The 24,151-nt window shown below is 44.3% G+C and overlaps 1 protein-coding gene across 1 annotated transcript in view; it reads right to left on the reverse strand.

Moving 5' to 3' along the window:
- Window positions 1-19,393, reverse strand: part of CHST13 (carbohydrate sulfotransferase 13) — a 59,242-nt gene extending 39,849 nt beyond the window's left edge. Inside the window, exon 1 of the mRNA XM_069083841.1 lies at window positions 19,178-19,393. Coding sequence (XP_068939942.1) covers window positions 19,178-19,271 — 94 coding nt within the window. The 5' untranslated portion in view covers window positions 19,272-19,393. The remainder of the gene's footprint in view (window positions 1-19,177) is intronic.
- Window positions 19,394-24,151: the final 4,758 nt, after the last annotated feature.

Here is a 24,151-nt window from a genome sequence, read left to right on the forward strand (position 1 = left end):
TATTAATATCTTAACAAATTTTATTAATCTTGCTCTGATCTTTGTTGATGGTGTTCAAATAGAAATGATCATAGAACAAGTTTCTATGCTGTGGGTATATTTTATGTCAGGCAAAAAGCATTTATTAAGCACCTACTATGTGCCAGGCCCTGTCCTTAGTGCTGCGAATTCAACAAAAAGCAGAAGACAGTTGTAGTTCTCAAGGAGCTTGACTTCTTTGGACTAGACAAGTGGGTAAAAATAACTCTATTTTGAAAACGAATAAAAGTATTGTGATTAAAGCTCATCTTCTTCCAGCTCAATGGAAGTGTTTTTAGGACGATTCCAGTAGTGGACAGGATGATGGAGATGACATGTGCTTCACTCTCTTTCCATGTGGTTTTGGTTTCTTCTGCTGTCTCTATACCTTCTTCTAGCTCTCCATAATTACCATTATTAAAGCTGAATTTAGTGATCTATAGCTTGTATGCCAAAGATGGCCTGAAGGACAACTTTGGAAGAGTATTGAGAGGTTAAATGACTTGCTGGGGGTCCTCCAGCCAATATATGTCAGAGGGAGGGCTAGCATCCAACTCTTTCTGACCACAAGGCTGGCTCTGTATCTAATAAAACAAGGCATCACTACCAGCAATCCATGAGTACGAGCCACTGCCCATCATCACCCTCATGAGACCCCAGGCCATCTCTCTCGAAGAGGCAGCTCTCTGAATGGCAGAGAAGATGTCAGCCCTTGAGCTAAGATGCCAAGTCCTGAAACTCAAAGAGGGCACCAAGCCCCCAAACAGGAATTGTTTTTCTCTTCCCCGAATGATCTTAACAATTAGGATACTCATACTTACTTAATAATTATGATACACTCCAAGGGAGAAAGAGAGGAAAGATGGGGAAGAAGAAAAAGAGAAAGAGCAATACTGTTTTGCCGGTGCCCAAAGCAGCTATAGTATAGTGTCAGAAGACCTGAGTCCTAGGCTCACTAGCACCACTCATTCATTGTGTGACCTTGGACAAGTCACTCTACTCTTAGGGCCTCCAGTTTCCCCATCTGTAAAATGGGAGAGGAAGAGAGTTAGATGAAATGGTTTAAGGTTTTTCCTAGCTGTAACATTCAGGGAAAACCTGAGTGCTAATGCCAATTCTGTCACTAATTCTCATTCTGAACCTTGGCTTCCCCATAATGAAGTTTGCAGGCTTCCAGCCTCCCCAACAGGTCTGGTGTGAGATCAGATGTCAAAGGGCTATGAAAATCACAAACACTCTACTCAACCTCCCGTTCTACCCAAGGGCTTGCTGACCAATATACAGATCAATATAAATTCTGATATGCTTCTCAGGAGCTTTTATTTTAAATATTTTTCTGAACAGTTCATATAGAAATGGCCTGAGAGATGTGTCGATGTTTAGGGTTGGGAGGGACATTAATCAATCAATAAACATGTATTAAGTGCCTACTGTGTGCTAAGCCCTGGGGATAGAAAAACAAAAGACTGTCGCTGACCTCAAGGGGCTTACAGTCTAATAAGGGAGACAAGATGCAAACAAATATATTCACAGTCATATACAAGATAAATAAGGAATAATTAGCAGAGGGAAGGCACTAAAATTAAGAGGGGTTGGGAATGTTTATTAAGTTGTACATAATAGATTTGTAGTTTCATGTGCCATCATCTTTTTTTTTTTTATTGTACTATGTCATGGAAATGCTTGTTCTATTTCACAAATTAAAAATAAAATTAAAAAGAGGGGTTGGGAAAGGCTTTCTTTAAAAGGTAGAATTTTAGTTGGGACTTAAAAGGAAGCCAGGGAGGTGAGCAGTGGGACCGGAGGAGGAGGAAGAACATTCCAGACACAGGGAACAGCCAGAGACAAGAAAAGATAGAGGGTTTTGTTCATGGACCAGCCAGGAGGCCAGAGTCACTGGACTGAAGAGTATGTGCTGGGGAGTAAGGTGTAAGGAGATTGGAAAGGTAGGGGGGGGCTAGGTTCTAAAAGAGCTTTGAATGCCAAACACAGCATTATGGATTTGCTCCTGGAGGTAATAAGAAGGAAACCACTGGAGTTTATTGAGTGTGACTCTGTGTATGTGTGTGTGTCTGTGTGTGTGTGTGTGATCATTGGATTTTCTGTGTTACTGACCCACCTTCTGCTTTCCCTTCCAATATGGTTCTATTCATTGTTCCACATTCCTTTTCGGCCTCTGGGGAGCAGCAGCCCTCGCTATTCCTTTAGCCCTCCCCAGACACAGAGTGCTTTTTTTTTTTTCCTGTTTTCTTACCAGGGTCCCATGGGCCCAAACCCACTTCCTCTCACCTTTGGAGCAGGGACAGATCTCAGCGAGTACACATCCTAGGTTCACAGGGCTAGGAGGAAAGAGCTTCCAGTCCGACCCCATCATCTCACAAAGGAAGAAAAGGATGGGGGACCAGGGTTGTGCCCTCTTGGCCCTTGGAGCAGCAGCAGGCCTCTTGGCAGGGCCAGCTCCCTTGCCCCTGTAACCTTGGCCTAGCAAGGCCAGGCTGGAAGGAGGGAAGCTGAAGGTCTTGTCTCGGTACCCACAGGGACTGAGCATTCTTTGGCAGGATTACAAAGCTCAAATCAAGTGGTTCACAAGCCTTTATTAAGTGCCTATTGTGAGTTAGGCACTGTGCTAAATGCTAAGGAAGTTAGAAAGAAGGCCAGTTCAGTCCAGCGCAGATTCTGCCCTTAAGTAGCTTTCAGGCAATTAATGATGATAAGATAGAGACACAATGATCTACAGTGTAGAGAAGAAAGAGATAAGGACCATGAGAGAAGTGCAAGGTGGAGGGAGGGGATGGCATGGAAGGCTTATGGAAGAAGTGGTTATTCATTCAACAAGCATTTATTAATTACCTACTATATGTCAGGTACTGTAATAGGTGCTGGGGGGTTACAAAAACAAAAATGAAAAAGAACAAAAGGGAGCTTTGTTACAAGGAAAACAAGAGCTCATTGGAAAGGACTAGAGACCATTGAGGCCAATTCCCTCATTTTATAAATGATGAAAATGAAGCAACCGGGTTAAGTGACTTGCCCAAGGTCACACATTTATAACTATATAAACTACATAATTCTATATATAGTTCTTTTATGCAGTTCTTTTTGAAGTTTGTGAACACTTTACATAAATAGCATTGGATTTGGAGTCAGGAAGACCTGAGTTCAAATCCAGCCTCTGTTGATTTATTCACTGTGCTACCTTGGGCAAGTCACTTAATCTCTGTTTGCCTTAGCTTCCTTATCTGTAATAATAATAATACCCTCCTGGGGTGTTCAGGTAGCACAGCGAGTAAGAGCACCAGCTCCAGTGTCGGGATGACCTGGGGATCAAATCCGGGCTCAGATACTTAGCACCACACCCTGAAATAACTGGCCGTGTAACCTTAAGCAAGTTACTTAACCCCAATTGCTTAAAAATAATAATAATACCCTCCACCTCCCTGGGCTGCCAAATAAGATAATATTTGTAGAGTGCTTTGACAGTACCCAGAACACAGTAGGTGATACATAATTGCTAGCTATAATAATAACCTCAGTTTACTCATCAGTAACATGAGGTAATTTGAGTAGAAGCCCTCTAGCTTTAATGCTTTGTGGAAATCTGGACTTCAGCTGCACCTCTACTGACAGCTTACCCAAATAACTCACTTTCCCCTACTGGGCCTCAGTTTCCCCATCTGGAAAGAGGGAAAAATTATTCCTACTTCTACAGACACATTGTAAGGATCAGAAGAGATAATGGATGAGAAAGGGCTACACAAAATTTTAAGTACCAGACAGCTATATTATATTAACAATATCGTTATATTTCTAATGTTATATTAATATTATTACTATATTACATCAGCTATTATTTGTATCTCATGAGCTTTTATTTAGATTTTTTCCTGAGTGGTATCTATAAAATGACCACCTGAAAGACTTATAAACTTTATTGACTTCTGAGGATGAGAGAGATGTTCATTTGATCCAGTATCTCCATTTGGCAGATGAGGAAACTGAGGCCCAGAAAGAAGAAATTTGCCTGAGGTCACGTAAGGAACAGAGTGAAGCCTGGAGTCATCTCCTGATGCCCAGGGCAGATGTTCTCTGCATTGCCCTACAGGAGCTCCTAACTTTGGTATGTCTTGGACTGTCCTTGGAGAGGACAGAAGGTCAGGAGGAGACTGCAGCGGTGGTTTTCTTTCTACTATCTTCCATGTGGTACCATGGAGAAAACCCTGCCTCTGGAGCTCCCAGGCCTGGGTTCAAGTTTTATTTGTGATGCTTATGACTGCTGTAAGCTTGGACTATACCCCATTTGACTCTAAAGCTAAGATCCTATGGCCTTAAAAATACAGGGAGGTCTCAAAAGTCTTAGTCTGCAAATGCTGGGATGCCACTTGGTATCTAAACCAGCAAATGTCGGCACTGGAAGTAGCCTAGTTCTTGCTGTCCACTTGTTTCAGGCAAGTTCGACTCTTTGTGACCCCATCTAGGGTTTTCTTGGCAAAGATACCGGAGTGTTTTGCTCCAGCTCATTTTACAGAGGAGAAAATTGAGACAAACTAGGTTAAGCGACTTGCACAGGGTCACACAGCCAGTAAAAAAAAAAAAAGGGAGTTGGATTAGTTGATCTCTGAGGGTAAAGCTTCTGAGGCCGCATTTGAACTCGGGTCTTCCTGACTCCAGTTATGACAATGCCTTATCCACCTGGCTGCCCTAGCTGAATTACCCTCAGAGATCAACTAATACAACTCCCTTTTTTTTTTTTTTAATGGATGAGGAAACCACTTCTAAAAGAGGGAAAGTGATTTACCCAAGGTTGTAATGTTTTATTAAGTTTGCCCAAGATTGTAATAAGCCCGAGGCTCAAACTTGACCTCCAGACTCCAGAAAGTCAAGGGCTTTCACTAAGGGAGCTGTCTCCCTTTAGAAATGCAAATGCTCCTGACCCCCACCCCCTGGAGGGAGTCACATTTGAAACTCAAGTGATCAGTTTGCAAGGATTAGCTAAAGGCCAGCTAAGTGCAGGAGAGGGACACGGGCTAGATGTCTGGGATTGGTGGGGAGGGACACAATAAAGTTCCCAAAGGAAGGTACATGTGCCAAAGGGGGAGGGGAAAAAAGCATTGATATGGATGGGGAAACAAAGCCAAAGATAAACCTTGCCAACAAAAATTGTGAATTTTTTCCCAGGGCTGGTCCTGACCATGTCACTCAAAAATCATTCTGTATGCTTCCTTTGGGATACATGCAGGAGGCTGCCAACCCCTCCCAAGCAACATAGACTTGCTCTAGTCTAGGGATCTTAATGTTTCTGGTGTCATGGACCCCTTGGGCTTTCTAGTGAAGCCTATGGATTCAAAATACCATTTTAAAATGCATAAAATAATACACGTGGCAAAGGAAACCAATTATATTGAAATATTAGTATCAAAGTATTTTCCCTCTATAAATGTCACTTTATTACTGTTATGATTGTCACAAATGTTCAGCAAAGCTTGTGACTATATTTTATTTTATTTCCACTTAATATTATTTTATTTTTTCCAATGACAAGTAAAGAACATTTTCAACATTCACTTTTGTAAGATTTTATCAAAGTATTTTTTTTAAACCAACCAGTCAAAACAACTCAGTAACAGCAAACCAGAGCACCAAATTCCCTACAGATCCTAGGCTAAGAATTCCTATTCTAAAAAATAGCTGAATCCCTTACCAGATCCCATGGTGCCTCGGAGGCCAGGTCTGCACAACTGCAATGACCTACATAATTTATGGAACGCTAATTTTTGTTGTCTGACATCAATTCTGATGTAATTTGTGCACTGTTTCTGATGTGACCATACAGTCACTGCTAAAATCCTGATTGGGGCTGTTTCTCTCTATTTTCTAGGGGGAAAGTTCTTTGTAAGGCAAGAGACTAGTAGTAGACAGATTGGAAGGGGGTTGTAGAGCCGCTCACAAGGGTAAACTCTTTTTCAGCACTCGAAAAATCTTAATTTACACTCTCACAAAGAATAAGAAAACAGGGTGTGGTTGAGTCTGCAGCTTGAAGCAGCTGTGGTATAGTAGAAAGAACTCTGGACCTGTAATCACCAGGGCTGGGGTCTAACCTGCCTAGGTCATTTAATGGCTGTCTCACTTTTAAAATGAAGATGCCTTCTATCCAAACACACCCCCTCCCTCCCACCTCAAGGTAGTAGCATTTTAAACTCAAAAGGTCACACTTGGCAAGGATTAGCTAAGCTCGCATCCAGCAGGAGTGGGACACTGGATAAATTACTTCAATTTTCTAAATTAATTTCCTGATCTGCAAAATGGGGTGGTGGGGCAGGAGGAAGAAGCAGTATAACACAAATGAATAGAGTTAGCCTTTGAGTCAGAAAGACCTGGATTCGAATCCTGACATATGCCTCTGTCATATGCAGGAGGGGTGATCATGTACTTATGCACTCTATGACTAAAAGTTACAGGGGAGTTATGAAATTATTGGAGGGTGTTTCCACACTAGAAGTTTCCTATACTAATGAAACCATAGGACCCCCTTCCTATCCCTAAAAAAGGAATAATATTTGTACTATGTGCCCCACAGGGTCCATAAAATGAAGCATTATAGAAATGTGACTTACTGTCTGATATCCTAAAAACAGAAATATTCAATCCTAATCCACTGAAATCCTCCTCCTCTTGGGCCTCATTGTGGTACGGAGGAGTTCTTGGAGGCTATTGCAGAAATTCCAGAAGGTAGGTAGGAAACTGAACTGAAAAGGTGGCAAGTGTAGACCAGCAACAGACCCATATGTCTGCCACAGACCCTCATGGATCATCCTGCTGGCTACGGGATGATCACCTGTTGGCCACTGCAACTCTTCAAAGTCCCTTTAGTCAATGGGGTAAGGGCGGGGGGGGGGGGGGAGGGAGGGATGGTGATCTACACTGGTAGACCACTCATTCTCACAAATCACAGATCTTTAAGCATCACAGATCTTTAAGCATTGGGGGGAAAAAAGATATTTAACCGCCCCCCCCCAACACATTTTGAATTTATTCATTAAAGCAGGACCTCAACAGCCCACATGAAAAGCCTTGCCTTAGTCTCCTTGTAAGCTCCTTGAGGGTCACTATTTTATTGTTTCATCTTTGGGGCCCCAGTGCCTAGTACAATGTCTTGTGGTATTTGGTTTTTGTCTACATCTTAGATTTCACTGGGTAGGGAGCTCTTTTCCCCACCCCCACTCTCTTTGTGACTTTGTACATAGTGATTCTTAATAAATATCCATGAAATTGAGTCACGACCTTCTGTTCTATGTTTTTCATTTGGAATATTCATGATATTTGGGATAATTTTAAAGTTAAATTCTTCAGTGACTTGGTGGGGGGAGAGGAAAGAGGGGAATGGAGAAGATATTTCTGGATGCCTATTCTATCCCTACCAAGATTCAGAATGGTATAATACAGAGATGTTTGGAGTTAGAAGAACTAGCTTTAATCCTGAATAGCTTGATTACTTACTACTGTGTGACCTACCTGGATAAAACACATTTCTGTGCTTTGGGTGAGATAGAAGTGGGTTTAGAATCACAGGATCTGGGTTCAAATTCTGCTGTATTAACTTAGTGCCTATATATTCGACAAGTTATTTAAATTTTGCCTTGAAATCTCCTTATCTGTAAAATAAAGGGGTTGAACTAAATGACTTCTAACATCTTTTCTAGCTCTCTCTGATGGTTGATAATACATAAACTAGTATCTATGAGAGAAGATAGGTTTATAGACAGTATCTATGACAACAGATAGCACATGAACTAGTATCTATGATAGTATATGGACTACTATCTATGTGAGTAGATGGTATAGATTAGAGAAATGCAAATCAAAACAACTTGGAAGTACTCTACCACACCTATGTGATTGACTAATATGACAAAAAAGGAAAATGATAAATGTTGGAGAAGATGTGGGAAAATTGGAACACTAATGCATTGCTGGTGGAGTTGTAAACTGATCTAACCATTCTGAAGAGCAATTTGGAACTATGCCCAAAGGGCTATAAAACTGTGCAATAGCACTGCTAGGTCTATATCCCAAAGAGATCATGAAAAAGGGAAAAGGACCCACCTATACACAAATAATTATAGCAGCTTTTTGCGATGGCAAAGAATTGGAAACTGAGGGAATGGCTGTCATCTGGGCAATGGCTGAACGAGTTGTGCTATAGGAATATAATGGAATACTATTGTGTTATAAGAAATGATGAGAAGTGGACTTTGGAAAAACCTGGAAAGACTTACACAAACTGATGCTGAATGAAGTCAGCAGAACCAGAAGAAAATTGTACACAGTAACAGCAACATTGTGTGATGATCAGCTTTGACAGACTTAGCTCTTCTCAGCAATGTAAGGATCTAAGACAATTCCAAAAGACTTGTGATGGAAAATGCTATCCAAGTGCAGAGAAAGAGCTATGAAGTCTGAATGCAGATTGAAGCATACTATTTTCTCTCTTTTTCTTTCTTGTGGTTTTTCCTTTTTGTTCTAATTCTTCTTTCACAACATGGCTAATGTGGAAATATACTTAATATGATGTATGGCCTGTATCATATTGCTTGCCATCTTGGGGAGGAGGAAGGGGAGGGAGAAAAAAATTTGGAACTCAAAGTCTTATAAAAGTAAATGCTGAAAACTATCTTTTTTAAAAAAAGGTTTCAATTTCTAATTTTTTTTTTGTAAGAAAGGAAGGCAAGGCAATTGGGGTTAAGTGACTTGCCCAAGGTCACACAGCAAGTAAGTGTGTCAAGTGTCTGAGGCCGGATTTGAACTCAGGTCCTCCTGACTCCCGGGCCAGTGCTCAATTCACTGTATACCACCTAGCTGCCCCTAAAAACTATCTTTACATGTAATTGGAAAAAAAAAATGAAGTGCTATTAAGTGGGGCAGAAATAAACAGAAAAAAGAAAGTAGATAGTATCTATGAGAGCAGATAGTATAGCAGATATAGATATCTATAGCAGACACTATAGATAGTGTCTATGGGAGTAGATAGCATTTACGCTAGTATTTATGAGAGTAGATACTATATAGATTGATATATTGGTTGGCCCAGTGGCTATAGCACTGAGCATGGAATCAGAAGACTCATTTTTCTGAATTCAAATCTGGTCTCAGACACTTACTAGCTGTGTGACCCTGGGCAAATCACTTAACCCTGTTTGCCTCAGTTTCCTCATCTGTAAAATGATCTGGAGAAGGAAATGGCAAATTACTCCAGTATCTTGGCCAAAAAAACCCCAAATGGGGTCAGGAAGAATCATGATAAAAATGAAACAATAACCACCACAATGATCTGCTTTCAAATTCAAGCTCTGCTACTTATAAGTAGTAAGTAGACAAGGCACTTAAGTTCTCTGGGCCTCAGTTCCTTATCTATAAAATGATGGGGCTAGATTAGATGACCTCTGAGCTTCTTTCCAGCTCTAAATCCCATAATGATCCAAAAAGATCATCACAAACATTATGGGGAGACTTTGACTTATGTACCTGAATTTGCCAAAGAGCTGCCCACATGGGTGCTTATCCTAGGAACCTGAGTCTACAGACCATGGCTCTGGTCATCGAGCCTTGGGCATAATTACTCATTTTTCCCCATTCAAAAAACTTGAAGATTGAATGAGTGGCCTAAAAGAGGTAAAGTTGATAGAGGAGTGAAGGGAATCAGGGGTGCTCAGAAGTAACTATCCAGGCCCAAGGGAGCCCAGGTCTAACATTTAGGACCCTGTGAGTCTTTTAAAAAATCATACATTTGGGGTGGCCATGTAGCACAGCGAGTAAGAGCACCAGCCCCAGTGTCAGGATGACCTGGGGGATCGAATCCGGGCTCAGACACTTAGCATCCACCCAGAAACACCTGGCCATGTAACCTTGAGCAAGTTACTTAACCCCAATTGCTTAGGGGCGGCCAGGTGGCTCAGTGAGTAAGAGCACCAGCCCCAGTGTCGGGATGACCTGGGGATCAAATCTAGGCTCAGATACTTAGCACCACACCCAGAAATAACCGGCTGTGTAACCTTGAGCAAGTTACTTAACCCCAATTGCTTATTAAAAAAAATCATACATTTATCTATTTTTTTTCCTTTTAAAGAAGAGTAAATAATTTCCACTTCGTAGAATAAGAAATGTTAGAGTCAGATCAGGGTGGCATAGTGAAAAGAATGTTGAATTTGGAGTCAGAGAACCCGGGTAAAATCCTTACTCTGTCACTTGGCTTTAGGAGAATAATTTTCCTTCTTTCCCTTGGCCTCAGTTTCCTCATCTATAAAATGAGGGGGTTGACCAGATGGCCTCTAATGGTTTTTCCGCCTCTACATCTATGATCCTAAGCCCAACAGGGCACCAAGGCACAGCTGCAGAAACACTGGAAGTGGTAGTGAGGAGACCTGTGGGGGTCTTCTCTCTCCTCACGTGACCTGGGGCTGTCAAATGAGGGGCTTGTGTGAATTTTGACTAGTCAGCACAAGTTTCCATGGTGTCTTCCTTTTTTGAAAGCTGGTTAGTTCAGGAACATTCAAAGTGGGCAGTTCTCCCACCTACTTTCTCTTTTGACTGAGGGCCCCTTAGCCAGGTGTGCTGTCTCTATGGTCCTGCAGGCTAGGAAAGTCAGCATATTAATGTCACAGCATGGAAATATAATAAATGCCAATAGCTGAGACTTTATATAACTCATCAAGGTTTGTAAACTGCTTCATATACCTACAAATATGTTTATGTTCGTAATATATTTATAAATAAATGTATGTTTATGAATATGTTTTTATACGTGGATATATATTTATCTCATTTGAGTATTCTGGGAGCTAGAAAGCCTGACTCCTAGTCTTGACTCTGAGTACTAGCTGTGTGTCTTTTGAGCACATCATTGCCCCTTGCTGAAGTCTAACTTCTCCCAGTATAAAATTCGGGGGGGTGGACTAGATGATAACTAAGGTCCCTTCCAGTTCTCGATCTCTGATCCCTCTTGGGCCTCAGTTTCTTCATTTGTAAGATGGGGAAGTTGGACTGTGTGACCTCTAATCAGCTCTGAACCCTAAGGTGTAGAGAAATGCTCTTCTCATTTTGGGGGGCCAGCATGACCCCTAGCTTCTCTGCAGCATCTGCTATCTGTTTTCAGGTGCAGGATCCAGGGAAGATTTGTTCTTCCTTCCCCAAGGCCACCTAGTTCCTCTCTCTCTATCTCCCCTCCCATCTCTACTCCATAAATTTCCCAGCACATCTCTAATTTTGTCACATCTAGCAACCACTGATCTTACAGATGAGAAAGAGGAGGTTTAAAGTCTCGGCTCAGGCTTTAGTCCAGGTATTCAAGCTTTTCCCCTTTCCAGGAAGTTCTTCCAAAATGGGCCATGCTCAGCCCTGCCATGTCATGTCTGTTCATCCCTCACGCCTGAGTCACTACGGGAAAGGGACGGAATCTCTGTAAGCTGGGCTTGCAAACAATAGAAGCTCTGTGTGGGGACTTGCCTCCAGCCCCCAAGGCTACCAAAAGGCACTGGGAATGCTTCAGTTTTTCTCCCAGGAAGAATCCTTTAAAAGTCAGTCATAGCAAAATTATGTATTATTCTCTAAGGAGAATCATGCAAGTCCTCTGCTAATACCTCAGCCCAGCACTCAGATGCTTCGGTAGAACGCAAGCCCTAGCAGGTCCTACCGAGCTGGAAAGGCTTCAATATGGCCCCAGCAATGGCCCGGTCTGCCATCTGCTGGCATCCAACCTGGTTAAATGAAGAAAGGGGTGTCACCTAACAGGGGACCCTTATGGGGTCTCGACCCACAGTTTAAGAATCACTGAAAGGGGTGTGAGTGGAAAATGTTTAAGAAGCCCTGCTTTAGGTAATGAACTATTGTAGAGTTGTAAAGCCTCTAGAGGCCAGACAACCCAACCTATACACACATACATATGTGTGTGTGTATAATATGTATGTGTGTGTAAATATACATACATAGATGTATGTGTGTATATAATATAAATAATACACATATGTTGTTTCTCCCAATAGAATATAAGCTCCTTGAGCACAGAAATTGCTTCATTTTTTTTACCTTGTCTATCTAGTGTCTGGCGCATAGTAGGCATTTAATAAATGCTTGCTCATTGACATTGACATTGATACCTGATAAATGGTCAACCAACTTCTGCTTGGAAAACTTCAACGAGAAGGAGCCCATATCGTCCATTCCCGTCCATTCCACTTTGGGTTAGTTCTGATTATTTGGAAGATTTCCCTGAAGTTGAGCCTAAATTTTCTTCTTTGAATTCTGTACCCTTTACTCCTGGTTCTGCCCTCTGGGACCAAACAGAACAAGCTTCATCCCTGATTCACAGTCCCTTGGATCCTAGAAGACAAACCTCGTGTCCCACCTGAACCTTCTCTTCTGCACACTGAGCATACCCATTTCTTTCATCTAATCCTCAAATGGCACAGACTCCATGCTTTTCTCTACCCTGGTCCTCTTGCTCTGGACTCCCCTCATCTAAAATGTGGTGCCCAGAACTAAATACTGTGTCCCAGATGTGGTCTGACCTTGCTCACACCGTCCCTCCCCCCACATACCTTTGCACTGTAGTCACTAAATACGGCTGTGTATGCTGACTTGGTTCGGAGGGGATCATGTCAAGGCCAATCCAGCTCCCTGTCCTCCAATACGTGTTAGTGTATAGGCAACATTTTCCCAGATTTTCCCAGGGAGATCTGGGTTCCTCAGTCCTATTTGACTGCCTTCAGGGCTGCTGAGTGATGAGAAAGAGGCAGGGGATGTTAAGAATCACATTTTTAGACTATAAACATTTATTTCATTGTTGGTTAAATCAATTAAATGTGTGATTCTTGTCTAATGACCAGTAAGTCACTTCCACTACTGGAAGAAATCAACTATTTCAGTATTAACATTCTTGCTCTAAGTGAAACCAGAAGACCCATGGAAGTCTAAATGGCTTCATAGGTCCTCTTCAGAGAAGTAAATGGAGGGAGCTGTTATCACGGGCCCAAAGGGAAGTGTCATTTTAAAGCATCTCACCTTGTAGTTGGTGCTTGAGAGCAAGATTAAAAAGGCTATTGGGAAGAAAGCTTCAGGTTATGTGGACACTGATGAGGAGGCCTCAAATTCCTGTGAAGGACCTGATATGATACTTCCATCCAAGTCAACGTATACAAGTATATTTGGTAACTACAAAGCTATGGCAGAGAGGATAGAGAAAAACAGGATGAGAAATATGGTTCAGGGGGCAGCTAGGTGACGCAGTGAATAGAGCACCAGTCTTAGAGTAAGGAGGACCTGAGTTCAAATCTGGCCTTAGACACTTGACACACCTACTAGCTGTGTGACCTTGGGCAAGTCACTTAGCCCCAAATGCCTTGCCTTCCCCCCTCCAAAAAAATTTTTTTTTAATTAGAAATATGGTTCAGAATTAAGACCTGAAAGAAGCCAAAGGCTTAAAGACTGAAAAGTCTCACCAGCTATCTAGATGTGTCTATGTCCATATCCATGTCCATATCTGTCTCCTTAACTGCTTAAGACTACTGGAATAGTATCATGATGGTATCTTGAATACCATCTTCAAGAAAAGAATTGGAATGTGCTGTATGTGGCAAGGACTTAAGGGTATCTTACACACAAATCAAATTGTTGAAGTCAGAGAGTCTGAAATTCTAAGGGCCAGGGTCTAATGAAGTCATATCAGCAAGCTTTTGTTAGGCACCTACTGCCAAGCACTGGGCTAAGGGCAGGGGAGTCAAAGGACAGGGGAAAAAAAAACAATTTTTGCTCTCAAGAAGCTCAGTCTAATGGGGAAGATAATAGGCAAACAATGATACACACACAAAGTTTATATAGGACAAACTGGGGATAATCCCAGAGTGGAGGCATTCATGGAGATTAGGAAACACTTCTTGAAAAGGTGAAAATTTTAGCTGAAATTTGAAAGAAATCAGGAGATGAGATAAGGAGGGAAAGTGTTCCAGGCCTGAGGGATGGTAAGAGAAAATGCCCCAAACCAGGCAGGGGAGGATCAGGTGTGAAGCCCCTAAGGAGCTAACCTAGGCATAAAGCCCTCCTGGCTGTGCTAATTTCACATGTCCCTCCCCACCTGTCTTTCTGAGCCTGAAATTGGCCCTAATTTTTTTTTTTTTTTGCAGAGGGGAAGGCAGAGTGATTGGGGTTAAGTGACTTGCCCAAGGTTACACGGCTAGTAAGTGTTAAGTGTCTGAGGCTGACTCTAGTGACAGGCTAGTGACAGTGCTCTATTCACTGTGCTACCTAGCCGCCCCTAGCCCTAATTTTATGATTTAAAAACTCACTAGAGCTAGGAGGAACCTTATCGATCAGCTAATCTTAACCTCTCAATTTACAAAAGAGTAAGCCAAAGCCAAATCTAGAAAAGTAAAATGACTAGTCTAAGGGCACTACTGCTACTATTCAACAGCAGAGCTGAACTCCAGATCCAATGCTCTTCTCCCCAAGCTACTCTGTGTCCTCTCCACATCCTCCTACAGAGCTGAGCACAGGACCATTTTCAGTGTAGAGGAGGATAATGATAACTGGCCCCGAGCTGTGCTGACTGCTCTGAAGGGTTCCTTAGGAATCACTACCTGTGTGTACTGGAGATAACCGAGGTTCAGAAAACCAGGCTGGATCAGATGTTTTGAGTCCATGTCAACCATGTCAAGAAAAGCATGAGCCAGGCTCAGTGTGTGTGTGTGTGTGTGTGTGTGTGTGTGTGTGTGTGTGTGTGTGTGTGTGTGTGTGTGTGTGTGTGTGTGTGTGGTGAGAACCACACCGACAATCTGTCCACCCTCCACATTGGACACGGTCCAGCCCACGGCTGTGGATGAGTCTGTTCTACTAAATACTCCACTCATTCATTACATCTTGGACCCAGCCGCCAACAGAGAAAGGGCAGGTGAAATTTGGCTCCTTGGAAAATACCCCTGGCTCAGTCTGAAGTTCCAGACTCTCACCTTCTGTAGTCCCTTCGGTGGTGGCTGATCTCTATCCTCCAGGGAGAGATCTGACTTTTAGAAACAGCCCCCAGTCATTCAGGGCTGAGTCTGGTCCCTGATAGGAAAAAAAATGAGTTGGGGAATTCCCTTTAGGTCAATAAGGAGGTTTGCTATTTAATAAACTGCTTTTCCTCTTTGCCCTTGTATCCTGTTCTCAAAAGAAGAATTCCAGCAACAAGAACATTTAATCAATTATTCACTAAGCATTTATTAAGCACCTACTATATTCCAAGCACTGTGCCAGGCACTACATACAAATCCAAAGACTGAAATAATCCTTAATCTCAAAGAATTTACATTCTGTCATGAGAGACATCATGACATATAATAAATGATAACTAAAATTTATTTAGTGCTTACTATGTGCCAGGCATTGCACGAAGCATTTTATAATTATTATCTCTTTTGATCTTCACAACAAGCCTAGGAGGTTTTACAGATGAGGAAACTGAAACAAACAGAGGTTATGTGACTTGCCCAAGGTCACCAGAGCTAATTGATCTCCAAAAAGGATCTGACCTCAGGTGTTTCTGACTTCATTCACGTCCACAGCTCTATCCACTGTGCCACCTACATGATGTATAAGTATATACAGAATAAGTTTAAAATAAATGCAAAGTAGTTTGGCTCCAAGTCACAAAAGATTTAAAAACAAACAAGGTATACTTTTTATCCTTGAGACAATAGGGAGCCACTGGAGGTTTTTTTTTTTTTTTTAAAGCAATTGGGGTTAAGTAACTTGCTCAAGGTTACACGGCTAGTTATTTCTGGGTGTGGTGCTAAGTATCTGGGCCCAGATTTGATCCCCAGGTCATCCCGACACTGGCGCCAGTGCTCTTACTGGCTGAGCCACCTGGCCGCCCCACCACTGGAGGTTTTTGAGCAAGAGAATGCCACAGTTACATTTGCATTAAAGGAAAATCACTTCGAAATGGGAGTGTTGTTAGACTATGTCTCAAGGGGACTTTCCAAGTCTCAAGGGGAGTACCTTTATTTCAAAACAGTCTTGTCAAAGGACTACCGGCATCATTATTCTCATTTTACAGATGAGGAAACTGAGGCTCAGAGAGGTTAATTAATGTTCCAGAGTGACACAGTTAGTAGCTACAACTCAGGCCATCTAACTCCCAAGCTAGTTGGTGCCCTTTCTTTCTTTCTTTTTTTTTTTAATAAAAGCAATCGGGGTTAAGTAACTTGCTCAGGGTTACACGGCCAGTTATTTCTGGGTGTTGGTGCTAAGTATCTGAGCCCGGATTTGATCCAGGTCATCCCGACACCGATCAAGCCGGTGCTCTTACTCACTGAGCCACCTGGCCGCCCCAGTTGGTGCCCTTTCTACCACCCCACAAAGCCTCTCACAAAAAGTACCATAGAATGGAGAGAAAGAAGGAACATCTGAAATCATCTACCTCTTGACATACAGATGAGGAAAGAAATGGACATATTGTCGAGCAAAGGGATCAAATGAGATAATACATGTAAAATATCTGGCAACTCTAAAGCCTGACATCAACATGGGCACCTTTTCTCAAGTGGCCTGTTCAAGGTCACACAATGATGAGTAGGGACAACACTAACCCCCACAAAGACCAGAATCTGTCCATCCAGATGCCGATCCTCAAAAGGTAGGGCCGTGTGGTAGAAAGGAACCAGTGACTGATGGGGCATGGGGGGAGCTTGGGCCTAGTGCCTGGCTCTGCTACTAATTCATGGTGTGATCAGAGATATGTCTACTCCCTTGGTTTCAGTGTCAAATCAGTAAAATGGGTGTGAATAAGGGTGTGTGTGTGTGTGTGTGTGTGTGTGTGTGTGTATGAATGGTATATCTGTGTGTATAGGATATAGCCTTTTTCAGCTCTCCAATCTATGATACTTTGGTTCTTGTGACTAAAGGTGTTTTTTCCAAAGCTAATTTGGGTATGGAACACTCTGGGCCTTGCCTCTGATGTCAAGTCCAGAGCTTTTCTCCCAATACCACACTGCTCAGTGGAGGTCCCTGCAGGCTCTCAGATTCTACAGTTGTTAGAGACTGTCCTACACAGAATCCCAGAGAAGGGGAAGTGGGAGAGTCACTTTTTCTTTCATATACAGGGCAAGAAATGATTCATCCTTAAGTGTCTTCTCCTATAAACCACTACAGCCTTAAATGGAAGAATAGGCCAGAACACACATAGGACAAAGCACCCCCACCGAGGGGAATGTGAAACCCCCTCTGCTCCTGCCAATGGGGCTCCTACAATCACAGTATTCCTTCTCTTGGAATCTGTTTTCTTCAACACTCAGCTCAAGTACCTCCTTGCCCACCAGGCTTTTCCCATCCCCTACCCACCCCCAACTGCCAGTGCCTCCTTCCCCAAGGCTGCCTTGCATCTTCTCTCTGTGTTTTTTTCATATACTTATATAGGTCTCTACCTCTTCCTTAAAGGCCCAGACTTTCCTCTTTGTATCTCCAGCACCTAACATGCTACCTGGTACATAGTTCTTGTTTTGTTGAGTCTGGTCCAACTCTCTGTGACCCCATTTCCTTCTCCAGCTCATTTTACAGATGAGGAAACTGAGGCAAACAGGGTTCAGTGACTTGCCAGTCACACAGGGTCACACAGCCAGTAAGTGTCTGAGGCCAGATTTGAACTCAGGATGATGAGTCTTCTAATTCCAGGCCCTGCATTCCATCCACTTCCACACCTAGCTGCCCCTGGCACATAGGCATTAGTAAATACTTGCTTGCTTGATTAAGATTTTGTGCAGGTTACTTTACCTCTCTGGGTTTCCTCATCTACAGGATGAGGGGTTTGACCTAGACGGTGTCCAAGCGCCCAGCCATTTCTAAACCCTCTGAACCCGAGGCAGGCTCATATTCCCTTACTTCCCTCTCCTGGAACTATTCCCTCAAGTTCCAAAGTTAGAAACCTGCCTTGTAATTATGGAATCCAGCAGAGGCTAGAAGGGACCCAAAAGAGCTTATTTAGTCCAATCCACCAATTTTACATAGAGGGAAACTAAGTCCAGAAGAAGAGAAGTGACTTGCACAACATATCATAACTAGTTAGCTGCAGAGCTCAGATCCCCCCAGAGGACCCTCTCCTCTACCTACTCTGCTCCTGGCTGTGAGCAGATTTCCAGCCTCCCCACCTGTGTTTCATATCCACTGGCCTGAACACATCCAATGTAGTCAATGCTAAGAGCTCCCTGGTTCCAACAACCTACCAAGATAAAATTTCAGGCTGGAGAATGAAGTACCTTTGACCCAATTCCCCAGGTTCTGAAACATACAAGAACGCAGCTTAACTCTTTTCCTCCACCGCTAGTCAGCTGGGCGCCCTCAAAGCCATTATTTCCCGAGGAAGGATTCTGCCTCGGTCTCAGCTGCAGCGCTGGGTCAATACAGGAGCCAGTCAGACAAACACCGGCCTTCAACTTTCCAACCTCTCCTGGATGTCCCTGGGATCCTCTTAGGATGCGTAAAGAATCCCTGATTATTGAAGCCGCATTGCACTCAGTGGCCAGTACTAACATCCTCCCTCCATCATTTTATACCTCTCCAAGGCCCTTAGAAGTGATGGGACTCACCCACGGTCATAAAGGTAGGTAGGAAGTGAGTCTTTTGACTCCACAATTCAACGTTCTTTCCGCTAAACTAAGTTCCCGTGGCACCCTCTCTTTGGAAAGGAAGGTGGCGGTCCTGGAGTGGGGAGGTGGGGAAGGAGCTCATAAGCGAGCTGGACCGAAGAGGTCCGAGTCTGCCTGAAACTGGCCGGCGCACTCAAGCTTTGCCTGTCCCAAAGCCCATGCGTGCGCCTAGTCTGGTCGCGTCCTGTCCCGTCTCCAGACTCGAACTTGGGGCTATCCCGGTGCCAGTGCAACTGGGCGCAACCAAAAGGGGCTAGCTTTGCGTGAGGTAGCAACAGAGCGGGGTGGCCCAGCGGCCGGGCCCCCTGGGGCAGAGCCGCCAGTTTGGGGAGGGAGGTGGGGAGGGTGTCACAGGTTAGCTACACGGGTACTCCTTACCCCAGTCATCTGGGCTACATCCCAGCGCTGGCCTCAGTGCGCTCCCCTAGGCCCCGCCGGGACTGGCCCGGGGAGTTCTGCCGCCCCCTCCCCAATGAAGCCTGCTCGCTTTCACTTACCCGCACTCGGGCCGCTCTGGAAGTAGAAAATGACCAGGAGCAGGGAGCCCAGACATGTGGCCAGCACCATCCGTTGCACCCGGCTTTTCCTCATCCTGGCTCCCCGGGCTAGGCACCTCCAAGCGAGGCTCGCCAGCCGTGGCTCCTGCCCCAGCCCCGCGCAGCCCGGCTCCCAGGCGCAGCCGCCGCCGCCACCGCCCCCCGGGCAGGAGCCGCCGAGCGCAGCCCGAGCGCCCAGCTCGCGGCTCGGGCGCCACAGCTGCCGCGGCTCCCCTCCTACCCCCGGCCCAGCCCGTACCAAGCCGACCTCCCCGGGAGAGGGGAGAGAGATAATAGGCACCCCGGGGGCGGAGCTGCTGGAGGCGGGGCGGGGCCACCCGCTCTCCCGGATTCCTTCCCCTCACTGCTTTGCGCCCCAGCCGGCTGCGCCCGGAGGCGGAGGGTCGGCAGGGCGGAGCCAGACACTGTCTCCCCGCCCCTAGTCCTCTTCCCCTCTTGCCCCCTCCAGCTGAGTGGAGCGGTCCTGCCCAGGGATGTTTGCAGAGTTTGCTTTCGGGGGTAGCAGGGAGCGAGGAAAGGTCGGACCTGGCAGTGACCCCCGGGAGCGTGGCAAAGTGGTGCAAGCACTCTGGATACTGGGGTAGCGCGTGGCTGGAGGGAACCCCACCCGGACTGCTAACGAGTCTTCGGGACCCTCCTCAGCCTGCTCTGACGCCGGGACGGGCTCCTCTGCCACTGTCTCGTCCGTGCTTTTGGAGAGAGAGGCTCTCCTGGGTCACCCTCACCTACCACGGCGCAGACCCCCAAGGCACTTCACTGAATGGATGGGGAGACTGGGGAGAGGAGTTTCTGCACACATGAATGCCTGTCCGCAGTTAGCTTCACAACCACTCCACTCGACACGTGATTTCTGGCCAGAGACACCCCGGGGGTACAGGCAATGAGACGTTCCACTGGGCCAGTGTTTGGGGGCCTTTGGAGCCTGGCAGTCGCTCACGGAGACAGCATCGGAATAGTCATACCTAGCACTGATGGTTTGCAAAATGCTTTACAGATATCTCTAGTCTCACAATGCTAGGAGGTAGGCACTGTCCCATTTTACAGATGAGGAAAAGGTGAGACAGAAGTTAAGTGATGACTTAACTTGGGTCACAAAGCTTAGTGTCTGAGGCTGGATTTGAACCTAGATCTTCCTGACTCCAGGTCCTGCTCTCTATCCACGGCCACCAAAGAAGGATTTCTTCTTTAGGATTTAAGATGATTTAAAAGAAGACATTAATAAGATCATAACTACAGGTCTGGAAGGGTCATTTATCCCACCCTGTCTCATTTTTCAAGTGAGGAAACAGGTCCAGGGACCTTAAGTAGCTTGAACCCAAGTCATCTGATTCCTCAAGGAGCTTTTTGCTTTTCCATTGATCTCTTGTTATAATCAGTCCTGAAATTCGCCCTTTTCATCCAATCTCTAAGACAGACATGGTGAAGTAGAAAGAGTCCTAAATGTAGGGATGGAAAATTCTAGTCCCAACTGTTTCTGTTAAACTCTGTGTGAGTGGGGCTAAGTCACTTCTTCCCCACCCCCCAGTCCAGCTCAGTTGTAAAATAGGGTAGCTGGACCAGGTTAGAGGCTGGACCTCTAATGGGTCCCTTTTAGCTTAGATAGTCTTTGGTTTTATTATTGACCTATACCCTCCTCAGGCTTCCTTTTTCGGCCTTCTTTTTGTCTTTAAGGCTTACCCTACATCTTCACTTCAATGCCTAGCACAGGACCTTGCCTTATAGTAGATTAATGTCTAACCTACTTTAGTCAGTCTAGATTAATATTTGCTTAAATGAACAAGAAAGAAATGATTGAGTAAGTTGGGGATTCCTGAGGAATAAAGGAAGGGTGGAAACCAAAGGTGTAGGTGGACGGGCTAGGCTAGGGGAGGGTTAGGTTGATGAGTTTTTCTTTTGATTATCTCAGGGCTTAGGATAGGGCTAGGAACCTAGTAGGTGATAGGTATAAGGGGGGATCCTAATAAGAAATAGTGTTGAATTTGGAGTCAGATTCCACCCTGTCACATGAGGGGTTTGAGGGATGCATGGTTAGATGGGGATGAAAATTATCAGAAGGGTTCAGTGGATTGTGAGAAATGACAGTGTGCTAGGACAGTTTTAAAACTCATACTGAAATCTTAAATGGCAGTGCTTGCAGGAATAAGGAAGTGAGAGTCTTGCTGGTCAGAGCACATCTGGAGAATGACGTTCATTCTTCAGGACATTTTGGGAAGGACGATGCTACAGCTGCTGAATGTTCACAGGAAGGCTGAGAGAATTCAGGAGAACCTGGACTCTACGCTGATGAGGAGTGGTCAAAGGACCTAGGGACGTTTGGTGTGGAGAAGAGAGGACCCAAGGAGGCCATGCTGACAGTTCCCAGCTTCTTGTATTTGAAAAGCTATCCCATGAAAGGAGGGATTTGACTCTCTTAGAGGGGAGAAGGGCAGTAGGAAGAAGTTGTAAGAGAGACAAATTTAGTCAGAAAAACTTCCTGATCATTAGAGCTATCCAAAAGTGGAATGGGAGGTCCTGAAAGATGAAGGATTTCTATTTCACTGGTGACCTTCAAGCAATGTGAGTTGGTATTTTGCAACATAGTAGGCAGGCTTGCCTATGAATAAATGACTGTTGAATTAATTATCTGATTAATTAAAGACTTTTCCTTATGATAACCCTATGAAATCTCATTTCCCTCTAAATAGTCCCTAGGCATGTAATGGGCTCAAATACTCAGCTCTTGGCCTTAGGCCTCACTGATACACTGTCAGCTTCCCAGGGCATCAGCTCCTCCCCTTGAACTGGGGCCAGGGGACTTTGTCTTTGGCCCCAGCTACTTTCACCTTGGAGTCTTCCCTAAACTTTCCTGAGTCCTGAATCCAGACTTGAGATTCCATGCCTGACCATCTTTTGGGATCTCTGACCCAGCTTAGCTCCTTGGGTTCCCACGGAAATTTGTCATACTCATGTCCTAATTACCTGTCCCTGTCTTCAACCTTTGTCACCACAACAATCTCTGGGTAATCATTTCTGGCAGCCACTCTCCTTTTCCCATCTATGTTGCCACACCATCCGTGCCACAGGGCTTATTTACATTATCACACTTTCTAAGACTGTCGTACAGAGCAGGTACTCACATGCACTGGTAGAAGGAGATTTCTCCCTTTTTTTCCCCCTGTTGGTATAGGGAGTTCCCTATAACAGTGAAATCATAGATCGGTCCTTCAATATCCTCACCTCTAGGCGGCGCAGTGGAGAGAACATTGGGCCTGGAGTGAGGAAGACTCATCTTCCTGAGTTCAAATCTGTCCTCAGACATTTACTAGCTGTGTGACCCTGAACAAGTCACCTAACTCTGTTTGCCTCAGTTTTCTCATCTGTAAAATGAGCTGGAAAAGGAAATGACAAACCACTCCAGTTTGTTTGCCAAGAAAATCCCAAATGAGGTGTAATGGGAATGCAAATTTGGAAGATCTTCCCTGCCCCTAGGCTAAAGTGCACCTGAAGCCTGGGGTGGGAGGCTTGTTTTTCAGTAGATACTTTTTTGATTGGCCAGTGGGTCAATAAGGTTGTTACATTCTCTGAGCCAGGAGAAGGCTATATAAGCCCTGATGTGAGGCTTTGTTTTGGGGGCTCACTTTGAGAAGTGTTCTGTGATTTGATCTGTATTCTGGGAAGCCGTTGTCCAGGGCCCCCCCGGCTTTGAAAAACCCAGATGTTGACTGGGTATGGATGTAATGGTTGGACAGTTTGGAAATCTGTCTACTTGATCTGTTTCTGTCTTGATAATTCTGCCTGTATGCTTTGAAGTTCGGGGTGCTGACCTTTTTCCCCTGAACAAGGTAAACGATATATGGTCTGACTGATTAAAGTAAGCTTGTTAACCCATTTTGAGTCGCTTTCCTTTATCAAAGCAGATCCAAGAACCTGTGCTAGCAGCCACCCTGGGGACACTGGGGTGCTTGCTGCTACATGGGGTCATGGAGAATCAGGCACAAATGAATAGCAAAATCCCCAAATTATAAGGACAAAGATTATATAGACTCAGAAATTATAACAGAGGGTGAGACAATTAGAGGAGGCAAAATGGGACAGTGGCAAAGTGTATTTGCTGTGAAGCAGAGGACCTGGGTTCAAATCCTGCTTCTGATGTGTGCTGTCTACATGACTTCATTTCCTTATATGTTCTGATATTCCACTTAGCTTTGAGGTCCCTTCCAGCTCAGGATCCAGAATCCTAAGTGTTTCTAAGATGCCATGTGGCGTATTGGATAGAGATCTAGCCTTGGACTTGGCAAGACCTGGGCTGCGTTCCCCTTTACCCTAGTGACATGGACCTTTTTTGCTGATCTGCCAAGTTTCTTGGGCTCCAAGATTGTTTCCCTTCATCTTCGTGCTGGTTCTGCTGTTCCCGCATTTGTTTTGGGACGCTATTTGATAGTTGTTCGGAGGTGAATATGGCAGAGTGATGGCGATTTACCGCTTGATCTGCCATCTTGGCTCCCAGAAGTTTGTTGGAAGGATAAAATGAGATTTGTTTGTAAAGCACTTTGTAAACTTTAAAATACTACATAAATGCCATTATTATTAATAACACATTATAATAACATAATGCCATTATGATGATAATTATACATATTGTAATACATAGTGTTATGGTTATTATTTCTTGCTTATGACCATGGACAAGTCAATTAGCCCTTTTGGTGCCCCAGCCAGCTCTCTAGGCTGTTGTTACAGAGTTGCTGCTGATATGCCTACATGGAGGGAGTTTCCAACTTGAAAGATTAAAAAAGAGAGAAAGAAATCTATATAGTACCTGGTCATTCACCCTTAAACTCTCTAGTATTCTCTGTTGATGTTTTTGCCCAAACATCCTGTAGTAGGTATTTCTTGACCTCAGAATGATGATGGACTCTTCCCTTCAGAAATGAA

Source organism: Petaurus breviceps, unplaced genomic scaffold, assembly GCF_028583685.1.
Source record: "Petaurus breviceps papuanus isolate PSGF00001 unplaced genomic scaffold, PetGlider_PUasm1.0 174, whole genome shotgun sequence".
NCBI lineage: Eukaryota > Metazoa > Chordata > Mammalia > Diprotodontia > Petauridae > Petaurus > Petaurus breviceps.